Source organism: Dysidea avara, chromosome 13 (genome assembly GCF_963678975.1).
Source record: "Dysidea avara chromosome 13, odDysAvar1.4, whole genome shotgun sequence".
In the NCBI taxonomy this organism is placed as follows: domain Eukaryota; kingdom Metazoa; phylum Porifera; class Demospongiae; order Dictyoceratida; family Dysideidae; genus Dysidea; species Dysidea avara.
The window spans coordinates 16,118,795-16,141,494 of NC_089284.1; the positions used below are offsets into that span (position 1 = coordinate 16,118,795).

A 22,700-nucleotide genomic window follows, 5' to 3' on the forward strand; every position below is an offset into this window, starting at 1 on the left:
GTCCTTAGCTCGAGTAGTGAGTTATTGCTCGAGCCGCATTTGCTTCCCATACTTTTGTATGGGACTTCCGCTTTTTAAGTTACCGTCGAGTTTTGCGCCGTCTACGCTTAATTGATCATTTTTCGTTCGAGTAATAGTGTGCATATCGTCTATTGCATCCTCCTGGGCGGTTCAGCCGTGTCCTGCTCAAGCTTTCTTCCTGGTAGCCTACACTTTGAAATACGCAGCGTAGAATTGACATACATTCTCACCTTACACATTTAAATACCCTACTACCGGCACGTGCGACAACCGACAGAAAATACACTTAGTCTACTAGTTCGTAAATAATCACAACTGATGGAGTATACAGAAGAGGAAGTACAAAGAGTTTACAGGATGTTTTATCCCAAGCTGCTAATAATTTTACCGGTTGAAGGTTTAGTTTTGGATTTTTATCATCGTGAGCTTCTTTCTGATAATCAAAAGACCACAATAGACCATTGCTCGAATGAGAGAGATAAGATAAAGTATTTCCTAGATCATGTGATCTATCGTAGTATACAGGTTGGTGAATATACTCAGCTTAACGAAATGCTAGCTGTAATGGGGAGAAGCGATGATGTTGCAGTCAAGTTTTTAGCCAATAAAATCAACAAAGCTTTACGTGGACCAACTGATCACTCTCCAGTTTCATCCAATGGTAAGTCAGATGTGTATTGATGAAATGCTTTAACAGAACAATCACCATTTTCCAAGTGTCTCTTTCTGGTCCGTCCATACATGTATATGTATAAATTTTGAATGCTTATACCTATGTAAGGAATAATGAAACACTCCCATTACTCATACAAATGCCACACATTGTAGTTAAACGTTGTTGACAGCATTTCCATACGCACACAAGATGTTCGTACATCTATAGAGCAAGGGGGTGACATACAGGCACCCACTATAGGTAGCGAGGGACCTGTATCTCGTATAAAACCTGTATGAGATTTCAAAGATTTTATAGCAAGGTTTCAGAGCAAAAAAAATTGTGGTATCAGAAATAATTAGATCACGAGATGCTTAGTATACGGAAACTTAAGGTTTCAGATTATGAAATCTCTAGAAGCCATATGAGAGTTCCAGATCAATGTAAGGCATAGCAAACATAATGCTAAACATACAAAAGTATACGTAAAATGGATGGAATTTTTTAATTTTTCAAGATTTCAGATGTCAATATCAGCTAAGATTTGAGATTTCAACAAAGATTTCAAAGAAGCTGTATGACATTTTAAAGGAGTTGTGGAACCCTCAGTAGGTAGATCTGCCACCATGGTTTAAGTTAAAGGCCAAGGTCACCAAATTAGTACCAAATCAACAGTTAAGGATAGCCCACAATCAAAAAGTACTGAAATATTGTTGCTAAGTCACCAGTCAAAGATTGGAAAAGGCTCTTAGTTACAAGTCAAAGCAAACTTTTGGCCGGTCAATACATTGACTGCAGTCACAGATGATGTAATGGTTGCATGTGACATCACTAGTCAATAAATTATTCTTCTCTGTTCTTATTTCCTTGAGCAAGAAGTTTTACTCACATTGTTCCGGTATATCCAGCTGTATAATGGGGACCTGGTGTCAACCACACAGAGCTCTGTAACATCATTGAGTATCTGGTGTTAACTGGGGGAGCAAATTCCCTTGTCTTGCTTAGAGGTGTGAGACCTGAATAGTTCTGAGGGATACTAGTCATCTTTCCCTAGGAGGATTGCCTGCACAAGACTTAAGTGCCTGAGTGGTATTCAGGAATTCCAGTGCTGATTTTATTATTAGTCACTATCCCACTAGTGACCAGCAAGAAAGCTCAGTGGTGGATTTAGGAGGGTTTCAAGGTTTCCACGGAAACCCCCTTTGAAAAATGATTATGTAACAATTAAATGTTTTATTAATGCGGCGTGCGCCTCGATTGAGATACCCTAATAGAGCAGTCACAGTAGCTATTAAAGCAGTGTGTAGCAAGTTATTTAAGGATTTTATGTACTTTATCAATAGGCTGTGACCTTTTTTTTTTGGTCTCACCTTACCAAACCAGACAATGTAGTGCAGACTTTTGCTTATCTCATGTCTCCACCTTCTAAACTGGAAACCCCCTTTATAAATTCTTAGATCCGCCACTGAAGCTACTGAAAGCTGGTTTGCTGCTGTATTTCACACAGCTTCCAAAGGCTTTGCTTTATGAAGAAAAGGTGAAAATTATGGTCAAGTGCAATTATTTTGACTCACCTGCAGACACAGCGAACATTTTGTTGGAGGTAATGAAGTGGTGTATCTATTAGAGTATAAAGTTTACACCCTGTTAGAGCTGTGAAACTGGATGGAATATCATAACCGGTTACTGAGCAGGTCATAACTGTCAGTTTTCTGGTTAACTGAATTGAATGACATTTTCTGCAATTTTCATACTGCACTCAACGTATAAGCTATACATACCCTTAAAATTTGTTTGTCAAATTGTCCTTATAGTCGTCAAAGTAATAGGCAGCAAGTGATTATACCAGAATCCTACTACAAGTGTGATTTTCAGTGTTGTAGCACAAGAAAAGTACCAACTGACATTTTTTGTCTTAGAGATCGGTTATTCGTTATGCAAATAACTGGAATAACTGGAATAACTGGCTTGTTATTCGGTTTACCCAGTAAGCTTTTACAGCACTACACCCTGTAGGCTGTTCTATTAGAGAGTAGTTGGCTATTATATTTTCAGTGCATGTGGTTCTATGTGACAGGCACTGTGGGACTAATAAAACGTTACTGCTATAAGGAGGTTGTCCTTTTCAGGGGTAACAGAGATCTTTGGGGACTTAAGGATCTGTCCTTTATATAAAGAGGTTAAATATGTAGTGTCCTTTATGCAGTGTCCTTTCCACTGTAATGCTATGTTAAACATATCATCATATCTATAAAAATTATTGTGCATGTGTCTTTTACAGATGTACCGTCTTGTCCCATTGAATTCACTGTCAGCCAGGGTATAGAAATTGCATTTGGACAATTGTTGGAAAAATTTCTGGAAGAATTTCAAAGACCCTCTCCGTATGGGCCGAGCGTTGCAGCAGCTAAAATGTGGTGTAATAACTATTGTAAGACTCACCATCATGAAGAATATGACTTTGATGTCTTTTCAATGGGTGATTTGTTTTCAAGACTTGCTAACCTGACTTATTGTAACTTTTTGAATGTAGGACTGTTGGAATACCTAGCAAAGGTCTCTAAAAATGAGTGCCTGCAAGTGTCTGTAAGCAATTACAATGATACATTCAATGATGTCAAAGTGAAAGAGACCATAAAGATAACAAAATTTAGAGTAATGAAATTTGACTATCATGTACAAAAGTATGATACCATATTTGCCAAGCTGGTCAATAAAGAAAACATAACTTATGGAGAGCTGAGAAAGTTTACGGTGGCTCTGTCCCATAAAATTCTTTATGTCCAGTCCAATTCAGTCATTAGAAAGTCATATAGAAAAGGTTGTGTATGTATTGGATTACTGATCCCCTCATGTTTGACTGGTGCTGCATTTCATGCTGCCTGCACCAACACTGCAGCATTTGTACAACTTGGAATTAAATACTTAATTATTGAAAACTACAAGATTGAGCCTCCTATGACATGTGTAAGAGGTATGCTATGTATTATGCATAAACATATGATAGTCTTTTGTTGTTAAAAGTACTGCAATTACAGCATAATGCTACTGTTTAGCTACATTTTCTGTTTTACCTATTAGCTATAGGTCAAGTAATCTAAAGTCTCCATTTATGTTTATTAGGTAGTTGCAGCACAAGTTGCTGTCAGACCTTTAGTACTGGTCACTGTAAAGCTCTATATCAAGACACACGGTAGTGTGTCATGTGGCCCAAGAAGCCGGCGCGTAACACCCGTGAGTATATTGACAGGAAGAAAGAAAACGCAATTTTCGCACCTCCGTAGCCCTGTGCTTCCTTGATGAAACAAGACGATTTTTGCTGTGGACATGCCCTCCAACCTCAGCACTCCACATTCCAAATTTGAGCGAAATCGCTTCACGCGTTCCCGAGATATGCAACTTCACAAATTGGCTCAGTTTCTTCGTTTTTTTTTTCTTCTTATTTTTCTTCCTCTTGTCGCACACTTACAAAAACTGCTATAAAACGCGAACGCCACATCCGATTGCCTTGACATTTGGCACACATAAGGGGGGTATAAAGGCGCATCTCGGTACCAACTTTGGCTGGAATACGATAAACAGGCAAAGAGTTATAAGCGATTATTCACGAAAAATAATGCCAATATGTTGTCACGCCTACAGGGTAAACCACGTATGGGAAGAAGCTGAAAATTGGTGGGTGAATAGGTTAACTATTGAACCTCAAACCTTTTGTGGTTTGAAAGAAATCGAGCTAAAAAACAGGAAGATACAACGAAAAAACCAACAGTGTGTAACAATTATGCAATCGAGATTAGCTAATAAAAAGACGACTGCTTGCCACGTCTACCAGATAAACCGCTTGGGGTAATGCTTTGAAAATCGTAGTACAGATGGAGTAATCATCTTAGAAAGGCTCACCAATGGTATAGAAGAATCAGACTTAAAGCCACGGAGTTATAACATGAAATCCAACTTGGTGCAGCAAGTGCGAGATCGAGATACTCTAATAGAGCAGTCATCCTAATAGAGCAGTCACCCTGAAGAGAATTCAAGAGATCAGCTAGAAACAAGAAACCTATATAGAGATCAGCTACACACAAGTCACCCTGTAGAGAGATCAGCTAGAAGAAGTTACCTTGTAGGGAGTTCATGCAACTATGGAAAGAGATAGTTCAGCTTTACCTTGTAGAGTTCAGCTACAAAGAAACCACCATGTAGAGAGTTCAGCTACAAACAAATCGCCCTGTAGAGAGATCAATAGAAGAAGTTACCTTACAGAGAGTTCAGCTACAAAGAAACCATCATGTAGAGAGTTCAGCTACAAACAAATCTCCCTGTAGAGAGATTAGCTAGAAGAAGTTACCTTGCAGAGAGTTCAGCTACAAAGAAACCATCATGTAGAGAGTTCAGCTACAAACAAATCTCCCTGTAGAGAGATCAGCTAGAAGAAGTTACCTTGTAGAGAGTTCAGCTTCAAACAAATCACCCTGTAGAAAGATCAGCTAGAAGAAGTCACCTTGTAGAGAGTTCAGTTACAAAGAAACCACCATGTAGAGAGCTCAGCTACAAACTAGTGACCTTGTAGAGACATCAGCTAGAAGAAGTTACCTTGTAGAGAGTTCAGCTACAAAGAAACCATTCTTTAAAGAGCTCAGCTGCAAACAAATCACCTATACAGAATTCAGCTACAAACAAATCACCCTGTAGAAAGATCAGCTAGAAAAAGTTACCTTGTAGAGAGTTCAGTTACAAAGAAACCACCATGTAGAGAATTCAGCTACAAACTAGTGACCCTGTAAAGACATCAGCTAGAAGAAGTTACCTTGTAGAGAGTTCAGCTACAAAGAAACCATTATTTAAAGAGCTCAGCTGCAAACAAATCACCTGTACAGAATTCAGCTACAAACAATCACCATGTAGAGAGATCAGCTAGAAGAAGTTATCTTGTAGATAGTTCAGCTACAAACAAATCACCCTGTAGAGAGATCAGCTAGAAGAAGTTAACTTTTAGAGAGTTCAGCTACAAAGAAACCATCATTTAGAGAGTTCAGCTTCAAACAAATCACCTGTAGAGAGTTCAGTTACAAACAAATCTCCCTGTAGAGAGATCAGCTAGAAGAAGTTACCTTGTAGAGAGTTCAGCTACAAACAAATGCAAACAAATCACCTGTACAGAATTCAGCTACAAACAAATCACCCTGTAGAGAGATCAGCTAGAAGAAATTACCTTGTAGATAGTTCAGCTACAAACAAATCACCCTGTAGAAAGATCAGTTAGAAGAAGTTACCTTTTAGAGAGTTCAGCTACAAAGAAACCATTCTGTAAAGAGCTCAGCTGCAAACAAATCACCTATACAGAATTCAGCTACAAACAAACCACCCTGTAGAGAGATCAGCTAGAAGAAGTTACCTTGTAGATCGTTCAGCTACAAACGAATCACCCTGTAGAGAGATCAGCTAGAAGAAGTTACCTTGTAGAGAGTTCAGCTACAAAGAAACCACCATGTAGAGAGTTCAGCTGCAAAGAAATCACCCTGTATAAATTTCTGCCACAAACAAATTGCCCTGTAGAAAGATCAGTTAGAAGAAGTTACCTTGTAGAGAGTTCAGCTACAAAGAAACCATTCTGTAAAGAGCTCAGCTGCAAACAAATCGCCTGTACAGAATTCAGCTACAAACAGATCTCCCTGTAGCGAGATCAGCTAGAAGAAGTTACCTTGTAGATTGTTCAGCTACAAACAATTCACCCTGTAGAGAGAGCATCTAGAAGAAATCACCTTGTAGAGTGTTCAGTTACAAAGAAACCACCATGGAGATTTCTGTAATCAATATATGTATTACATATATAATTTGTACATTTACTGATAAAATATTTAAAGTACATCTACTTCATCTTTTCTTCTTCCTGTGGTAAAGAAAAAAAGATAGGTTAAAAAAGTCCCAAAGCCGGCCATACAAATACAAAAAGAAATGAAATCTAATCCAAAACAGCCAAGCTGTAAAAAAAGTGTGCGGTCCTCAAAAAGGCTATGGTGAAAAAAGATGTGAAATCCAAGGTGACGGCCAAGAAATGGCTGTGATGGTAGGTTAATGGTAAAAATTTTAATAATGACAATTCAGGTAAATTTTGTGCCAAGACCAAGCGGCACAAAAATTCACCTGAATTGTCGTTATTAAAATTTTTACCATTAACCTACCATCACAGCCATTTCTTGGCTGCCACCTTGGATTTCGCATCTTTTTTCACCATAACCTTTTTGAGGGCCGCACACTTTTTTTACAGCTTGGCTGTTTTGGATTAGATATAATTATCAAGACACATCCAGAATCCATGCAACTATCATACTTTAGACCGTTTTCGTCGCAGCTGGCAGGCAGCAGTTGTTGACCTATGGGATTCAATTCTACCAAATATTCTATTAGAAGGTCACACAAATTGATGGCGGACTGTTTTACAGAACACACAAAGATATATTATGACTCTATAATAACTGTGTATAAAGCTATGTGTTGTAATTTTCTACAGCGAGGTTTACTAAACGTTTTTTTTTAAAATGGTAGTGTGTCGTGCAGCCAAGCACCACACCGTGAATATATTTACAGGAAGAAACAAATGCAATTTTCACATATATGTAGCGCTCCGTGCTCCCTTTTTGAATTGGAATCATTTTAATACTACAAAAATGCCCTCCACCTTCAGCACTCCACATACCAAATTTGAACAAGGTTGGCTAGTATTACAGGGGCGGATCCAGGCAAGGGGAGGGGCACAAACAGGCTAAGTTGTAGGTGGTTGGGGAGAGCCAGATTCTCTTATTTATTTCTTGTCAGTTGCTGCATGTTTGAAGCAGCAAATAATCACCTCTTAGTAGTGTCTCATTGTTAATTTTTGCCATTTTTGCCATTTTTGCCTTTTGCAGATGGTTGTGAGAAATCTTAAAAGCTGTTTTACAGGCTCTGAATGTCTAAACAACAGCAACACGATAATTGTTTTTAGAGGCACTTAGTATGCATGAAGGTGCTGGGTGAATGTTTATAAACTGATCTTAGCCTGACAAAGTTTAGTATTTTAATGAGAAGTTTAGCTAGCTCCTCCACAAGGTGAGGAGGGGGGTATTTGCCCCAAATGCCTATCCTGGATCCGCCATTGTATTATTGTGAAATATGAGCCTTCAAAATTTGACTTAATTTATTCAATATTGTGATCTGTTTTCCAAAATTCCCTGGGGAGCATGCCCCCAGACCTCCTAGCTTTAGCATGCTACATACTTTGAGTGTATATGTATTCCATATACCAGTTAGTCAACATGACACTTACCACACATTCATTATAACTGTTTGGACATTTGCAATATAGCTTGAGCAATGAGACTGTAAAGCACATTATATACATGGCAAGTACTGATCATCTGTAAGCTGATACCTCCCTTTCCTGTTCTTTAAGAGATTTTAAGGCTAGTATTATACAGCTGCTATAGGGAATATTAATGTCACTTTGTTATAATTACAGTATGTTTAATTGACTCACAATGCTAATAGGCATTGTGAACCTCCTTTTTAGTCAACATTATTACCAAGTTCAATCTCAGAAGGCTAAATTTGCAAAATATTTTTGTCATGCTCCCAGACCCCCCTTAGATAGGGTATCCTTCTGGGTGTGTTTTGCACACTGTATAGCTAGAGCTGTATCAACCATGCAGTTGTCATTTTTACCTATCCATTATAAATGTCCCATGTTAGCATCCTCCCTCCTTTCTAAAATCCTAGATCTGCCCCTACTTTCCCGCACATTAGCTGGGATGATTTACTCTCCACTGTGTTTTAATTAGCAGGTCTCACTTTGATGTTGGCATTTAGGTCAGGTCAGCATGCAGGTTTCTACCAGACTACTATCAATCTAAAATTATATTTGTACATCACTGTTTGTAAGCATTTCTGTGTCTCTACTCATATCAGTGCTTGCATAGTACTTTTGATGTTCAGTAGTTGAACCATTGCAGGGGTGACTACTACAGTTAAATCTTATATCAGACTTATTGTGGGGGTAATTAAGATTACAGACACATTTTTAAAGGGAATTAAAGCAGATATCATACCTTTGGGTTTCTTACCATGTCCTGCCATTTGGTACCCTGTAATCATGACTACTCTAATAAGATCATTCACTATGCTATTTGACATCCTGAGTAGCCTTTGGTTACTCTGTAAAATCTAATAGTGTAAAGCTAGAAGATTATCACTTAGCTACATAGCTTTTGGGATAATATAACTTTGTATGCTTATATTTAAAACTTGCATACTTAGAAACTCCTTTGGACTTGCTTTTGAAGTACTACCAAGAACTTCTACAAGCACTGCACCCCATGGAGGTGGCAGATAAAATGTTGCTAAAGACACTATTAAACATTAGCAGTTACAAAATGATCAACACTGCTCCTTGTGATTATATCAGGAACAAGATTATTGTGGAACAGCTTCGACAAAAAGACACATCTTGTTTATTTAAATTTCTTGACATACTGCAAGAAATTGGAAAGCATGAAGTTATTCATAATGCATTAATAGGTGGTAAGGATTGAAATGTGTGTACTAGTGCAATAGGGCTGAGTGATTGTGAAATTTTGCTACCTTCCTGATTGTATGATGCAACGTATCACGATTATGATATATCACGATGTTACAACTTTGCATGCATCAATAGCACTGTATATGTACATCTTTGTATGAATTATTTATTCTAACAATACATGGTAAAATTATGTACAATTTTAAACACAATTAAGGCCTATAGGCAGTTAGAGTTTAATACAAACAGCATAATGAATAATAGCATCCTAATATGTAAGCTTTTTAACTAGCAAGATTTATTCACACAATGAACTGTCTTGGAAGAGTTTTCCAGATCAAGTTCTTCCAACACAATATGTGCCGCCATTTTTTAATTAACTAATACATATTAACATCACGATGTTCAGAGACAATCACGATTAATCCCACAATCGATATAATCTCCCAGCCCTATAGTGCAATGAAATTATTGATTTAAAAATGATGCAGGGTTCCAGCGATAAAAAGTAGTGAAACGAGATGATGGTAGCTACGAGGGAAAATCCCTACTTGGCTTTGTGGGAAAATCCCTAATTGGCATGCAAAAGATGCTACAATGCCAAGTAGGGATTTTCCCTAATAGCTACCATCATCTCTTGTTTCACTACTTTTTATCGCTGGAACCCTACATCATTTTTAAATCAATAATTTCATTCTCCCACAAAGCCAAGTAGGAATTTTCCCTCATAGCTACCATCATCTCTTGTTTCACTACTTTTTATCGCTGGAACCCTACATCATTTTTAAATCAATAATTTCATTTTCCCACAAAGCCAAGTAGGGATTTTCCCTCATAGCTACCATCATCTCTTGTTTCACTACATTTAATTGCTGGAGCCCTACTTAAGTTTTAAATTTATTGCACTAATTTTCTAACTTTTTTAGTATGTTGCTATAACACTGCATGTTGCTGTGACTGTTGTATTACAGTATTTTGATCTCGCTACTCAGCCATGCAGTAGATTTAGCTGGGAGGCGTGGTACAATATACAGAGCTAAATTGTTGAGGGGCATGGCCTCAGCAAGAGGTGTCATGGGGTATTGTGATTGTTTAAAGGAGCGTGGCCCATTATATTAGCTGCTACCTGATACTACCAGGGATACAAGTATCTCAAATGGTTTTGTTGCATCTAAATACACTCCTTCAAGGAAAGTGTTGATATGAAAATTTTTGCCTTCATGTGGTTTCCTGGCATGAAAGAAGACGACTATTTAATTGAAGATAAAAGGAATAGCAAAGCACAGAAGTTAGATATTCATCGGAACTACAAAAGGCACATTTCACCTGTCAGTTTGTTGTTGTGGTGTAAAATGGTGGTTGCACATTGCTTTGTTTGGCCTCTAGCCTTGCAACTGTGGTCAGGGAGTAAGGCAGTGAGGCAGGCAGATCAAATTAAAGGTTATGATGATTAAAAAAACTATATATGAATGCCTATAGGTGTTTTCTTATTTTAAAGCTGTATTTGATGTTGAATGGAGTAACAGTATTCCGTAAAAGTGATTTTCATTGTGTATATTTTTTTCTATGATGGTTTTTAGACATGGCATTTTAGCAATGTGCATCACTTTAGGGGGAAACCTACTAAATAATACTACCATGCTGTTTGATACATACGTACCATACTGTATATACTTGAAAGTATTCATGTTGTTATGGTATATTGTGATGTGCATTACTTTGCATACATACATACATATATGTAACAATTAAAGAAGTACAACACAGGTATGTATTAATTGACATGATATCATTGCAACCATTTCTTGTCTGATATCACATCTTTTCATACTAGCCTATTTTCGGAAGGCTACACTTTTTACAGCTTGGCTGTTTTGGATTAAATGTAATTTCTTTTTGTATTGGTATATGCTGGCTTTAGTCTATCTTTTTTGTTTTCTACAGAGAGCTAGATATGAAGTGACATTCTATTTTGAAACTAATATTTGTGCTATTTTGTAACTTCAACAATTAGTTATTGAATGTTGTATGTGTATGACTGCTGTTTAAAAGGATCTCGAAAAGCATTTGTTAGCTAGCTACATGCATATACGGTTGGATTTAATGTTATAGCTCATGTATATTTAATCTTACATCACTGAAGGTTTGTAGAGTAACTGGTCATTCTACGGACACCATCACATGGACATCGTTATATCACCCGGACCCAGCTACTAGCTGCAAATGAAACTGCACTACTTTGAAGTATTTACATTACTTGTTCTTGCAATAGAATTGTAGGAGCGTAGCACAGCTATCGTGGATTTGAGAGCTGCACTTTTCTAGGTCTTCCAGACAATCAATCAACGGAGCAGTGATGCATATACCGGACAGCAAAGAAATTACTTCAACATCGCAAAGACACATTATCCTTATAGCTAACTGCAAGTCAGTCCATGCACATTGTGCTACATAATCAATCCCTGTGGTTGGAAAGCAGTACTCAACCCTCCCTTCTCACAGTTGCTAAGGCGCCAATTAGCTAACCCACAATATACGAACTAAGCTACAGTACATAAATTCCAGCAAATAGCTTTGGTAAACAGTTTGTTTATGGCATTTCAAGTCAGCTATAGCAATAACATGAAGAATCTCATACAACATATGTAGCTAACTGTTACAAAAAATCAAATCACAAGTCATGCACTAGTCAGATGTGCACAGCCTATCTGTGCTGCCACACATTTGATCACTTTGCTGCCTTTGTGCACATTTTGCAAACAAAGGTGTAGCGTGGATCTGTAACTACTGTCATCTTCACGTCTTCACAGGTGCAATGCAGCCATTTAGAGCACTTAGAACACTGCACCATATTTTTTGCTCTTGGATGGCTACAGATCCCCAGCAAACAATCAGAGTCTAAACAGCAAAAATAATACAATGACAAATACCTAACAAGTACCACTGCACCATAGTATAGGCAGTGCATCATATATGGGGATATGGGGGTGGGGGGACAGTGCCCCTTGCAGCTTTATGTGCATGTGCAACAAATATTACAATAGCAGGGTTTACAAAACACTATTGTGTTTGAATCCTCAGAATGCCTAAATTGTTCTCAATGATTTTGTAACAAAATACTACAATGCAACATATTTGAAGTCACAATGAAATTTGCTTTACTTTATTTAACAAACCTTATAAATGTAACAGGATTTGCTATAACGGGTCTTTTACACCTACGGAATTGAACCTCAGCACAAACCAGTCCCTACACTACTAATTACACCTTTGATTCCTGGCTTCAGACGTTTAGATGTATGCTTTTCAGAGCCAACTGTGTCACAACACCTGGCACCATTCTCATGGCAATATCCGGCACCTGGAATGGTATGGATTGCTCTCTACAACTCAACAGATGACTGGCAAGAACTTTTCTGTGTATTCTGGTGTCATTGAAGGTCTCAAGAGCCTATTATTGGGCCTTATGACTTTATAGCTGCTCTTCCATTTGCCACACTACCACTTTCCCACTCACATACATGAGCACGCCTGATACTCCCAACCCATGAATAAACGATATAGAAAATCAACAGTTGGATGAATGTCTTGTGGATGGTCTTGAAGGACATGAATTTGTCTATAACGTGTGCAAGCTCCACGCATGTAGCTCAGTACTAGCATTGACGGGTTATAATAGTGCGAACAAGATAAATCACGATATTTCAATACAAATCAATCCCTTTTTTGCAAATCCAGTCACAAATATTATAGCAGATTGACTAACCTGCTCTTAATTCTTCACATAACTTGCTCCTGTGGCTATTCCCATCATGTGTTTCCTCACTGTCACTTTTAGCTGGAACTGTTTGAATAATATTATTTAATAATTCTGTTCTATTACATAGACAGATAAAAAGCACACTAAAATGAAACCAATTTAACACCTACTCAATTAAAATGCGTAAGTATTACTGTAGGAACAAGGACACAAAACACAATGCCAGGAAATAGAATTAAGATAGTAAGGCATGACAATTAGACATTATTTATGTTTGTGTTTGTACATAACAACTATCCCATCTCTGGCACATTCATATCACTAACTTGTACAGATTGGCAACCATCTCTGCCTAAAAGATAGATCATCATTTATCACAATCAGTATGTCCTTTGGTTGCTAGGAGATAAGTAATTTTACAACAATGAATTTAGTGGGCCAGTGCACGAATACACTATGGGATATTAGTGAATGCATGTTAAAATTTCCTATGGAGGCATTCACTGTACTATCTAATACTTTCTTTGGCAATGTAAATTGCTTTAGTCTACCGAAATATTGTAAAGGAAACAAATTCAATGTGATGTGGAAATACAGAGACTTACACTAGAGGGCAATGCAAGCACCAAATCTTACTTGCAGATGTCATCATTGATGTTTCTCTCTGCACTGCCTTTTGCCCATTTTTGAGAGAATCTTTAGCTTTACGCCTCCCCTTATTCTCTTGTTTTTCCTTTTCTTTTAGTGCTCTTTTCTCCTCCCACTCTATCTTTCACCTTTCCTTTTCTTCTGCAGCTTCTTTCTTCATCTTCTCTTTCTCTGCTAAACTTAGAAGAAAAGAAGCACTAGTGAGAACTTGTGCTTTTCCAGGAGCAGAAGCTACAGACTCATGTGCTGGCTTGGGTACAGTCAAAACTTCATACCATAAAGGCTCTTTTGATTGTTCTTGTGACAGTGCAAGTGCATTTCTCTGGTATTCCTCAGGCGAAGTAACAGGATCTAAACATGGCGGTGTCAACAGTGCTGTTTTCTTTGCTTTTAGCCATGTGTGGTATCGACTATCTGGAAGATTTCTTTCAAACAAGCAATTTTCTTCCTCAGAAAAGCTGACTTACTTACAAAGCTGCTCAGTAGGCTCATCAAGCTGAGCAGGCTGCTCTGAGTCTAGATGTTGTTGACAAAGCGGAGAATGAAAAGGCAAATATTTAATGCCTTGCTGATAGGCTAATCTGACAGTCGGTATTCCAGTGCTCTTTTCACCACCAGGGACAGCAATGGCTCATCTGTTGAAAGGATATATACTTGTTGCTCAGAAGCCAGACACTTGGTACCATAGCTTCATACCAAGCCTGAGAGAAAAGTTTACTGGAGCATTGAATGGTCACTTTTCTACCAGGATGGGAAGGCATGTATTGATCGCAAACATTGTACCAATGACTTTTCAGTGGATGAAAGGTGGTAACATCAAGTGGTTGGGTAATGTGTGTTATATTAGGTGGCAAAAAAAAACAAGCAGACAGAGCAGCTTCTCTGATCACAGTTGGATTATAGTGGGATGCATGTCCATCGAGCAAAATTAGGATTGGTCTTTCAGGAGGCACATACTTTAAAAAGTGGAAATGAAACCACTTGGAAAAAAGGTCACCATCCATCCATCCATCCATCCACTTTTTGATAAACCATACAAGGTGTTTGGTACTTCGCCTTCAATCAGATCTTCTGACAGATGGCTCTGGCTGAAAATTACCATAGGCGGGATATAGCATCCACTTGCATTGACGCAGGTTATTGGGTTTTATCTCTAGAAGTATTAACAGTGACATTTTTCTGTCCACAAATTCCTATCCTCTTGCCAGGGTGATGATTCAAGGGAAATCCACTTTCGTCAATGTTGTAAATGTGAGAAGGTTGACTGTGCAATGATTTGTGACCAAAATTTCTTCCAGTTGATCAAAGTAATTTCTTACTGTATCAGGACTGGCAGCAACAGCTCGTCTGTAAGCAAGTGCCTCCCCAGCTCTCAACCTGAGGTGTGGGTGTTGCTTTCAAAATCTATCCCACCAACCATGGCTAACACTGCTGCACTCCACCCCCATCTTTTTAGCTAGAATTTCCCTAACCACTGCTCTGACATCCTTAATGCTTTTGGCACAGCCAACTTCTGCACAGTCCTCCAGCCAATGTATTATTTCATCTTCTTCTTCATCAGAAAAATACTTGGGTGCACCAATACTTGCTCCAGCTCTCACTTTCCCACTTGCATGGTCATGAAGGGTTGACTTTGAAATTCCATAGAGTTTTTCTGTTCTTTTCTGTAATATCCTGCAAGGCTAAATCCATCTTCTTTAGCTCTGCTGGCTTACTCCAATCTGTACGACTACGTGGACTGGCTGCTTCCTTGTGCTCACTGGTTCCAACTGATTCCCCACTTCTTAACACACATCTATACAGTGGAACACTGCTACCTGTGTCTACATCAAGTAATATGCACAATTAGTACAGTATTGAACAGTTCGGTACTATTACTTAGCAGGGGCTTTATTGCAGTGAGAATTCAGGCCGGCTTTTAGCTATATGAATGGGCGTTGGGTCAGTGCTAGACTGGCGTAGCTAGCTAAATCACTTATATGGCACCAACTTAAGTAAAGCTGACTTTAACACTGTCTTAAATCTCCTGTAAACAAATCCTTACAATGAGTTACGCTGGTCGACGCCGTTTTGCTGCAACACACGCACGCTGGACAATTGGGTGTCATCCTGTGACCACACCACCCCCACTGTGAATAGTACCCAACTCCACTACACAGCTATGGTGTATGGATAGTAGTGTCCGGAATTAGATGTAGTCTGTTATTATGTGGTGTCCGGAATTTGAAAAAATACTCTACCTTGATAGTTACCTGACAAGTGCAAGAAATTCGAACTAGTGTACATAACCAGTTTAACTGGTAGATGTGACAGCAATATTGATTGCACTATCTCTGACTACCCTACTTGATCGCATGACTCTTACACATTTAGTGCATGGCCTATTTTACTTGATTAATATTTCTATAGTACTCTAATACAACACACATTTTTTCTGAGTAATTATAACACAATGCACATAAAATGTTCTAGAATAATCTAGAACTTCCAATTGATAATTATGTAGATCTTTAAAATGTGAAACTTTACCATTCTGGTGTAGTAAAGTGGACTTTTCATTATAAGATGGAAATTATGTAAGATAAGCAACTAACAGCATTGGCAGAGTGGTAAAGGATTTGGGCAAATAAGTGTGGAGGCCCCTGGTTTGAACCTTGGACAATTGTTTTTGGGCATTTTTTAAAAACTTCTCTGTAACTGTTCTATTAGAGTTGGTCATGCTTGTTTTACATGTTTGGTTTTTGCTTTTTATCTCCTTAACTAATATTCTCAATACTTTTCAAATCATAAAGAGTAAAAAGTCCACGCTACAATGGTTAGTCTATCTGCATACCAATTTTTAAATTGTTTCTGTCAATACTTTACCCTGCAGGTGTGACAAAAATATCACACTTGTAATTTTTGAAAGTTGCTTATAACTTTGTACCACTTCTACCAATATGTATACAGGTTGGAAGATAAATCTGCTATAATACGTAACCATCTCAGCAAAAACCTGAATTGTTTGTTCGTCATGGAGAGTTCGAAAATCTTTGTTTCATTTCTGTATCCCCAATGGCATGCATGTCCTATGCATTTGTTTACAATGTGGTAAACATAAACAAGATGGTCATTATATCTTCAACTAAATTGCCATATGCATAAGTGACTACAGAGCTAAAACTATACCTTGACTGATTTACTAAACATTTTAAGCCAAATTCCAATGTTGTAGACTAATGCAAACGGAAGTTATGGCTGTGAATGTAAGTGCCTGTAGTTTATTTTCACTATAGTTGCTGTACAAATCAATTTCCATGCTCTTCCTACTGCAGTGGTGATCTAGGATTTTTAAAAGGAGGTTTGTGGAAGTTGGTATGGCTGAAAAATAATAATATTTCTCCAGAAATTTGTAAAAGATTTTTTAGAAGCTCTGAGATTTGATTTTTGGCTGCTTTTAGTTAACAATTACAGTAAATCCAATGATTTAATACTATAGTTAAATATAAGCAGTGTTGGGAGTAACGCGTTACATAAGTAACGCGCTACGTAATATTATTACTTTTGTGGTAACTAAGTAATATAACAAAATACGCTATAAAAACAGGTAATATAACTCAAGTTACTTCACATACAAATGTAACGCGTTACCTAAGTAATATAGTTACTGTAACGAGTCTAGTATTATGTAATATTATTACTACAAGTAACGAAGTTACTAATCTCGTTAGTTATCCTCTGAGGAACACCTAGCCACAGCGAAGTAATGAAGCCTACTGAATGAAGCTTATTCACCAGCTTCTTACTTATAACCAAGATTTGCACATTGTCCAACAACGCAATCATGTCACGTGATAAAGTGGTAGTTTCACACGTGACAGCTTAAGGCTGTGGACACAAAGTAATATAATATGTAATATTATTATAGTTACTTTATTTTATGGGTAATATGTAACTGTAACTAAATAGTTCAGTTGCAAGTAATATGTAATATGTAACTAGTTACTTTTACAAAGTAACTTGCCCAACACTGAATATAAGGCAAAAGTTGAAACTATCAGCTGTAACTTTGATTGCTCTTACCTGACTGCTCTATTAGAGTATCTCGATCATTTTGAATGTAGTGGGAGGTGAAAAGCCAAGATTTAAATGGTACTATTGCAAGCATGCCAGTGAAATACAGTGGTATATAGTTGTTTGCTATGACAAATTGTCAAAGAACAATAATGAAGCTAGTTAGACTGCCACTGAGCTAAATTTAAAAGGGGGTTTCTAGTTTCTGTCGAGACGACAGAAATCTATCTAGATCTGCCACTGTACTGTCTAGTGCTATAATTCCAAAACTACTCACCACAATAGATGGTCCATTCCTTGGACATTAGATAAAGAAAGAAAAAAATTCGAAGTTGTGCAAACAAGTCGGGTTTTTGCTGAGACGGTCACTCATGTGCTTATGCCCTCCAAATTTTAAAAGAATCCAATAAGTTTAGTGTGAGTTATAGCAATTTTTGTAAAACAATCAACAGTACAGTAGTACTGTTTAGTAGGGATCCCCCCATAAATAGTGTGCACTACCTAAAATGCCGTTTTTAATAATCATCCTAGAAACATTTTACATGATGAAAATCACCTTTATGGGTTAACATTAGTCCATCTAACATCAAATGTAGCGTTAAAAACAAGAAAACACTTACAGGTGGCCGGATATAGAGTTTTTAAAAATTACCAAAACTTGAATTTTTATTTACCTGCCTGCCTGCCTACCCACTATCGCAAGGCTGGAGGCTACCAAACAAAGCAGTGCACAGCCACCATTTTATGCCACAATAGCAAACTCACCAGTGGGATGTGCCTTTTGGGATTCCAACAAGTTTGTGCCCTCTGTGCCTTGTCTTCCCTTTTATCTTCATTAAGGCTGGCCATCCTCTGATGCAATGAAACCATATTGAGGCATTAATTTCCCTATCAACACTTTCCTTGAGTAGTACATTTAGACACTGCAAACTAATTTAAGTGTTTGCGCTTGGTAGATACCTGTAACTTCACGATAGGTTCAATGCCATGTCCATTAATGCAATCTTGGTTGATTAGTAACGATTGAGCACCAAGACCACACCTCTTAATGATCTATCACGATGACACAGCCCGTTATTATTGGCTTAGCTGTATTCATAATGCTAGCACAATGAAAATATAAAACAGTGATGCACCCCCTGGTAGGTGAAAGGCTGACTCTAATACAACAGTCATCCTAATAGAACAGTCACACAATTATAGCTGTATGCTATAATAAAAAAAACAACAAACAGACTAGTATATTATTTATAAATGAAGTAGGGATCCAAGCAATAAAAGTGGTGAAACAAGAGATGAATGATGGTATTACAGTATAGCTCGGTGGAAAATCCCTACTTTGGCATTGAACAAAACCATTGTTTTAACATGCCAATGTAGGGATTTTCCCACCAAGTTATGCTGTAATACTATCGTGTTTCACTACTTTTTATTGCTTGGATCCCTACTTCATCTTTAAACTAATCATGTTTAATATAATAGTTAACTGAAGAGGATGAAGAAATATAATGAAGAAAATAAGACTAACTTTGAAACCACGTATCTAAAGGATGGCTGTATTGATTTAGCTCAAATTGGTATAGAAAATATCCTACTCCAAATGATATTTCACTGGGCTATTTCTGTGTAGCCGTTACTAAGGTATGAATGTATGAAATTACATTTTCTTGATTCCTGTAAATACACATCTGTCTGACGCACGTACAGACGCATTGGCTTTCCTTGGCCACATGACTTCTGATGTAAGTATATAAATAACAACACATAACATTTATTCATGCAGCTCTTCACTCTGCTGGATTTGTGGACAATTTTAATACTGAACAAATTGATCAAGAACTAATGCATGTAGAAGAGGCACCTTGGCCTTTAGCTCAGAGTTATGTTCAGAAATGCACCATCTATAGTCAGCTAAATATGAATATATATTGTAATAAATGCTATTCATTACCAGAGTCTGCAAAACTGACACCCTATGCCCATTGTCTCTACTTACAACTTTCAGACAGTTTAAGCAAGTTGCTAGGATCATGTGATCCTAAAATGTTTATGGAGAAGTGTACTAACCTCATGGCTAGTGATATTCACAAGATCAGTTTGTTTAGCACTGAATTTCTTGAAGATCTGAGTGAATTTAGCACCACAACTGAAATGGTCAGACACTTGTCAGTATACTCCAGTTGGTTTGACCTTTCTCTTGTTGAAAAACTGATTGAAATTTGTGGTTGTTCAAAAGGTTGTGAATTATTAGAAACATTTAGACACCAAATCACTCTTGTTAAGAATGAGGATTATGTTTGTCCTACCCCATGTTATCATACAGTATCCAGTAGATCCAGCACTTATACTGTAATGACCACTCGGTGTACATCAATTCAAAGCATAAATGCAATAAAGTCACTGATAACTGTACAGTTTGAAATCACTGATTTGTCTTGTTTACTATTGGCTAAAATTAATGACTCAGTCATTTTGTACTGGCTTATTCCGAAGAATGTTATTTCTGTTATCTTTAATAAAGTATTTCAGATCTCACAGTATTTATGGGAGGAAGGCATATCAGAAGTAGCTGTGTACCCTATTGTGTTTGCTACATCTGGCTGTATTAACCGTGGATCACTCGGATCACCTGTTCTTGATGTAAGTTTGTACAGTGAAGCACACATATGTATGTTGTCGCCATGGATGAAGTTACTGGTTTGATTTTTTCACTGTAGATGTTGTTATGGCCTGACAAGTGCCTTTAGCTACATTTGATACAATGCACTCATTTTAGACATACCTTTTTCCTCCTTTGCATCCTTGAAAAACAAAACTGCAGATTTCATGTGTAAGCTTTTTCTTTCACCTTTATTGGTTTGTATACCAAGCTCAAGTTAAGTTGTGGTTCCTGAAATATAAATTCACAAAGGTTCTGCTTAATTTCTTTGCTTTTATTTGTTTCATTTTATTGTACGCAAATTGCTATCTTGCATGATCTGAAATTTGGAAATCTGGCAAACATAAATGGGCTATAAAAGCATATTTCAGTAATAACTTTGATTGGAATCTTATAAGCATACATATATAGAGCTACAAACTAATGTACGCCTACATAGTAAATCACTTATTGCAATAACTTGTAAATCAATCTGTAAGTAGGTTATCCATCAGCAAACATTTTGTGATTAAGCAGAGATCAAGACAATGGTAGTGTATCATGTGGCCAAGAACGCTGGCACAAATGCATAGTTCCATGGCCCCTTCTCCAAAGCACACCATTATAGCTTGCCAGGTAGGGTAGGCCACACAGTAAATTTGCTTAAATTCGCAACAGCCATTTGAGAGATATGAGCATTCAAAGTTTCGATTTAATAATCTTACCAGAGTTCAAACCAGGGACCTCCGTACCTAACACCAACTCTTGCCCATATCCTTAACCACTGAACCGCTGCTATCTTGGTTGATTACCTTACTTAATTTCTGCTATATAAATGAAAATTCTGCTCTATTCAATAATTGTTTGTAACTTCATAGATCTACCAATAGAGGTTCTAGAACATTCTATGTATGTTTTATCAAAAATGTGTACCCTATAAGAGTATTACAATAATATTACCAAATATTGAAGCAAAGCATGCAATAGATCTACCAGTGGAAGTTCTATGTATGTTCTATTAGAAGTCCTCAAAAATGTGCACTCTATTAGAGTATTACAATAATATTCTAAAATATTGAGGTAAGCATTCTACCAATGAACGTTCTAGAACATTCTATATATGTTCTATTAGAAGTCCTCAAAAAATGCACACTCTATTAGAATATTGCAAATAATGAAGTAGAGCAGGCAATACAATCTATATACATGTATATATATATATAAAACTGAAAAGCTGTCTGTCTGCATTCCTTTGATGTCAGAAAATTATCTTGCTAACCAATGCATGTGTCAAAGCAGTTGCTGTGTCAAACAAAGTGCTCACCATCATTGAAGTTTCTATCTGCTGTTGTTCATCCACTATAGCATTGAAGGCGTTGGTGTAGAGAAAAACTTTAGCTACATTCCTGTTAAAACCACGGACAAACAGCCCAAGCATTAGTGCTTAGAACCAAAGACTGGGGTTCAATTTCTGCCTATGACAACGTTTTCTTCTCGGTACCACTTTTTTGTGACAAGTTCATAGCATCCTGGTGTTGCTTCACAGCATTTGGACTGTTGGAAAAGTATACAGTAGCACATTTGATAGATGCGGGGCAATGGGCAGACCAATTGGGTACTTGTTCTTTTGTCTGTGTGTTTGCCCATGTGTTTTATTACAGTAAAAGCCATCACTTCGATGTTAACTGCTTGCCTAAATTATAAACCTGGGTGTGGGGAAGTGTACGCCTGTGTGTTAAGTTAATTCTACTCCAATATTTGCTTGCAATAATTGACTATGCTACAGTTTCTGTATGATAGGACACATACGTACTACTAGGGCCACATAGTTTAGACATGTGTTGATAATAATGATTGTCTTAGCTTACATGTGGCTCTGCTGTTTAGGTAACCAGTCCTGCATGTTCACATCATTTTACTATTTTACTATTAGGCTTGCATAATAGAATAAGGTTCATTATGTATAAAAAAATTAAAAGCAATTTGACCATGCATACTACTTTTTAGATATGATTTGTAACACTTCATTCCCAATGCATTGATTCTGGTTAATGTGGAATCTGTAATGGTCCTGCACATACATAAGTCATAAAAATTTGGAATTTTCAACTAGAGTAGGGACCATAACACATCGATAAAAAGTACTGAAACAAGCTGGAGTAGTGCACGATATTAAATCACAGTAAAACAATAAGAAGTGTTATATCCCTACTGTGCATTTATGGTATCTTGAGCACAGTAGGGATATAACACTTTTTATTGATTTAATATCGTGCACTACTCCAGCTTGTTTCAGTACTTTTTATCAATCTGCTATGGTCCCTACTCTAGTTGAAAATTCCTAATTTTTCTGTGTACTTGTTTGTTAACTTTTTAA

The 22,700-nt window shown here is 37.3% G+C and overlaps 1 protein-coding gene across 4 annotated transcripts in view; it reads left to right on the forward strand.

Moving 5' to 3' along the window:
• The first annotated feature begins 302 nt into the window (after window positions 1-302).
• Window positions 303-22,700, forward strand: part of LOC136242649 (3'-5' exoribonuclease HELZ2-like) — a 43,313-nt gene continuing 20,915 nt past the window's right edge. For 3 of the 4 annotated variants that reach the window (XR_010694601.1, XM_066034092.1, XM_066034094.1), the window contains exons 1-4: window positions 303-682; window positions 2,958-3,650; window positions 8,963-9,226; window positions 19,469-20,325. Coding sequence is in view for 3 of the 4 variants with exons in the window: in XM_066034092.1 (XP_065890164.1) it covers window positions 340-682; window positions 2,958-3,650; window positions 8,963-9,226; window positions 19,469-20,325 (2,157 nt within the window). In the remaining variant the exon portion in view is untranslated. The remainder of the gene's footprint in view (window positions 683-2,957; window positions 3,651-8,962; window positions 9,227-19,468; window positions 20,326-22,700) is intronic. The other variant, XM_066034093.1, reaches the window with a different exon arrangement.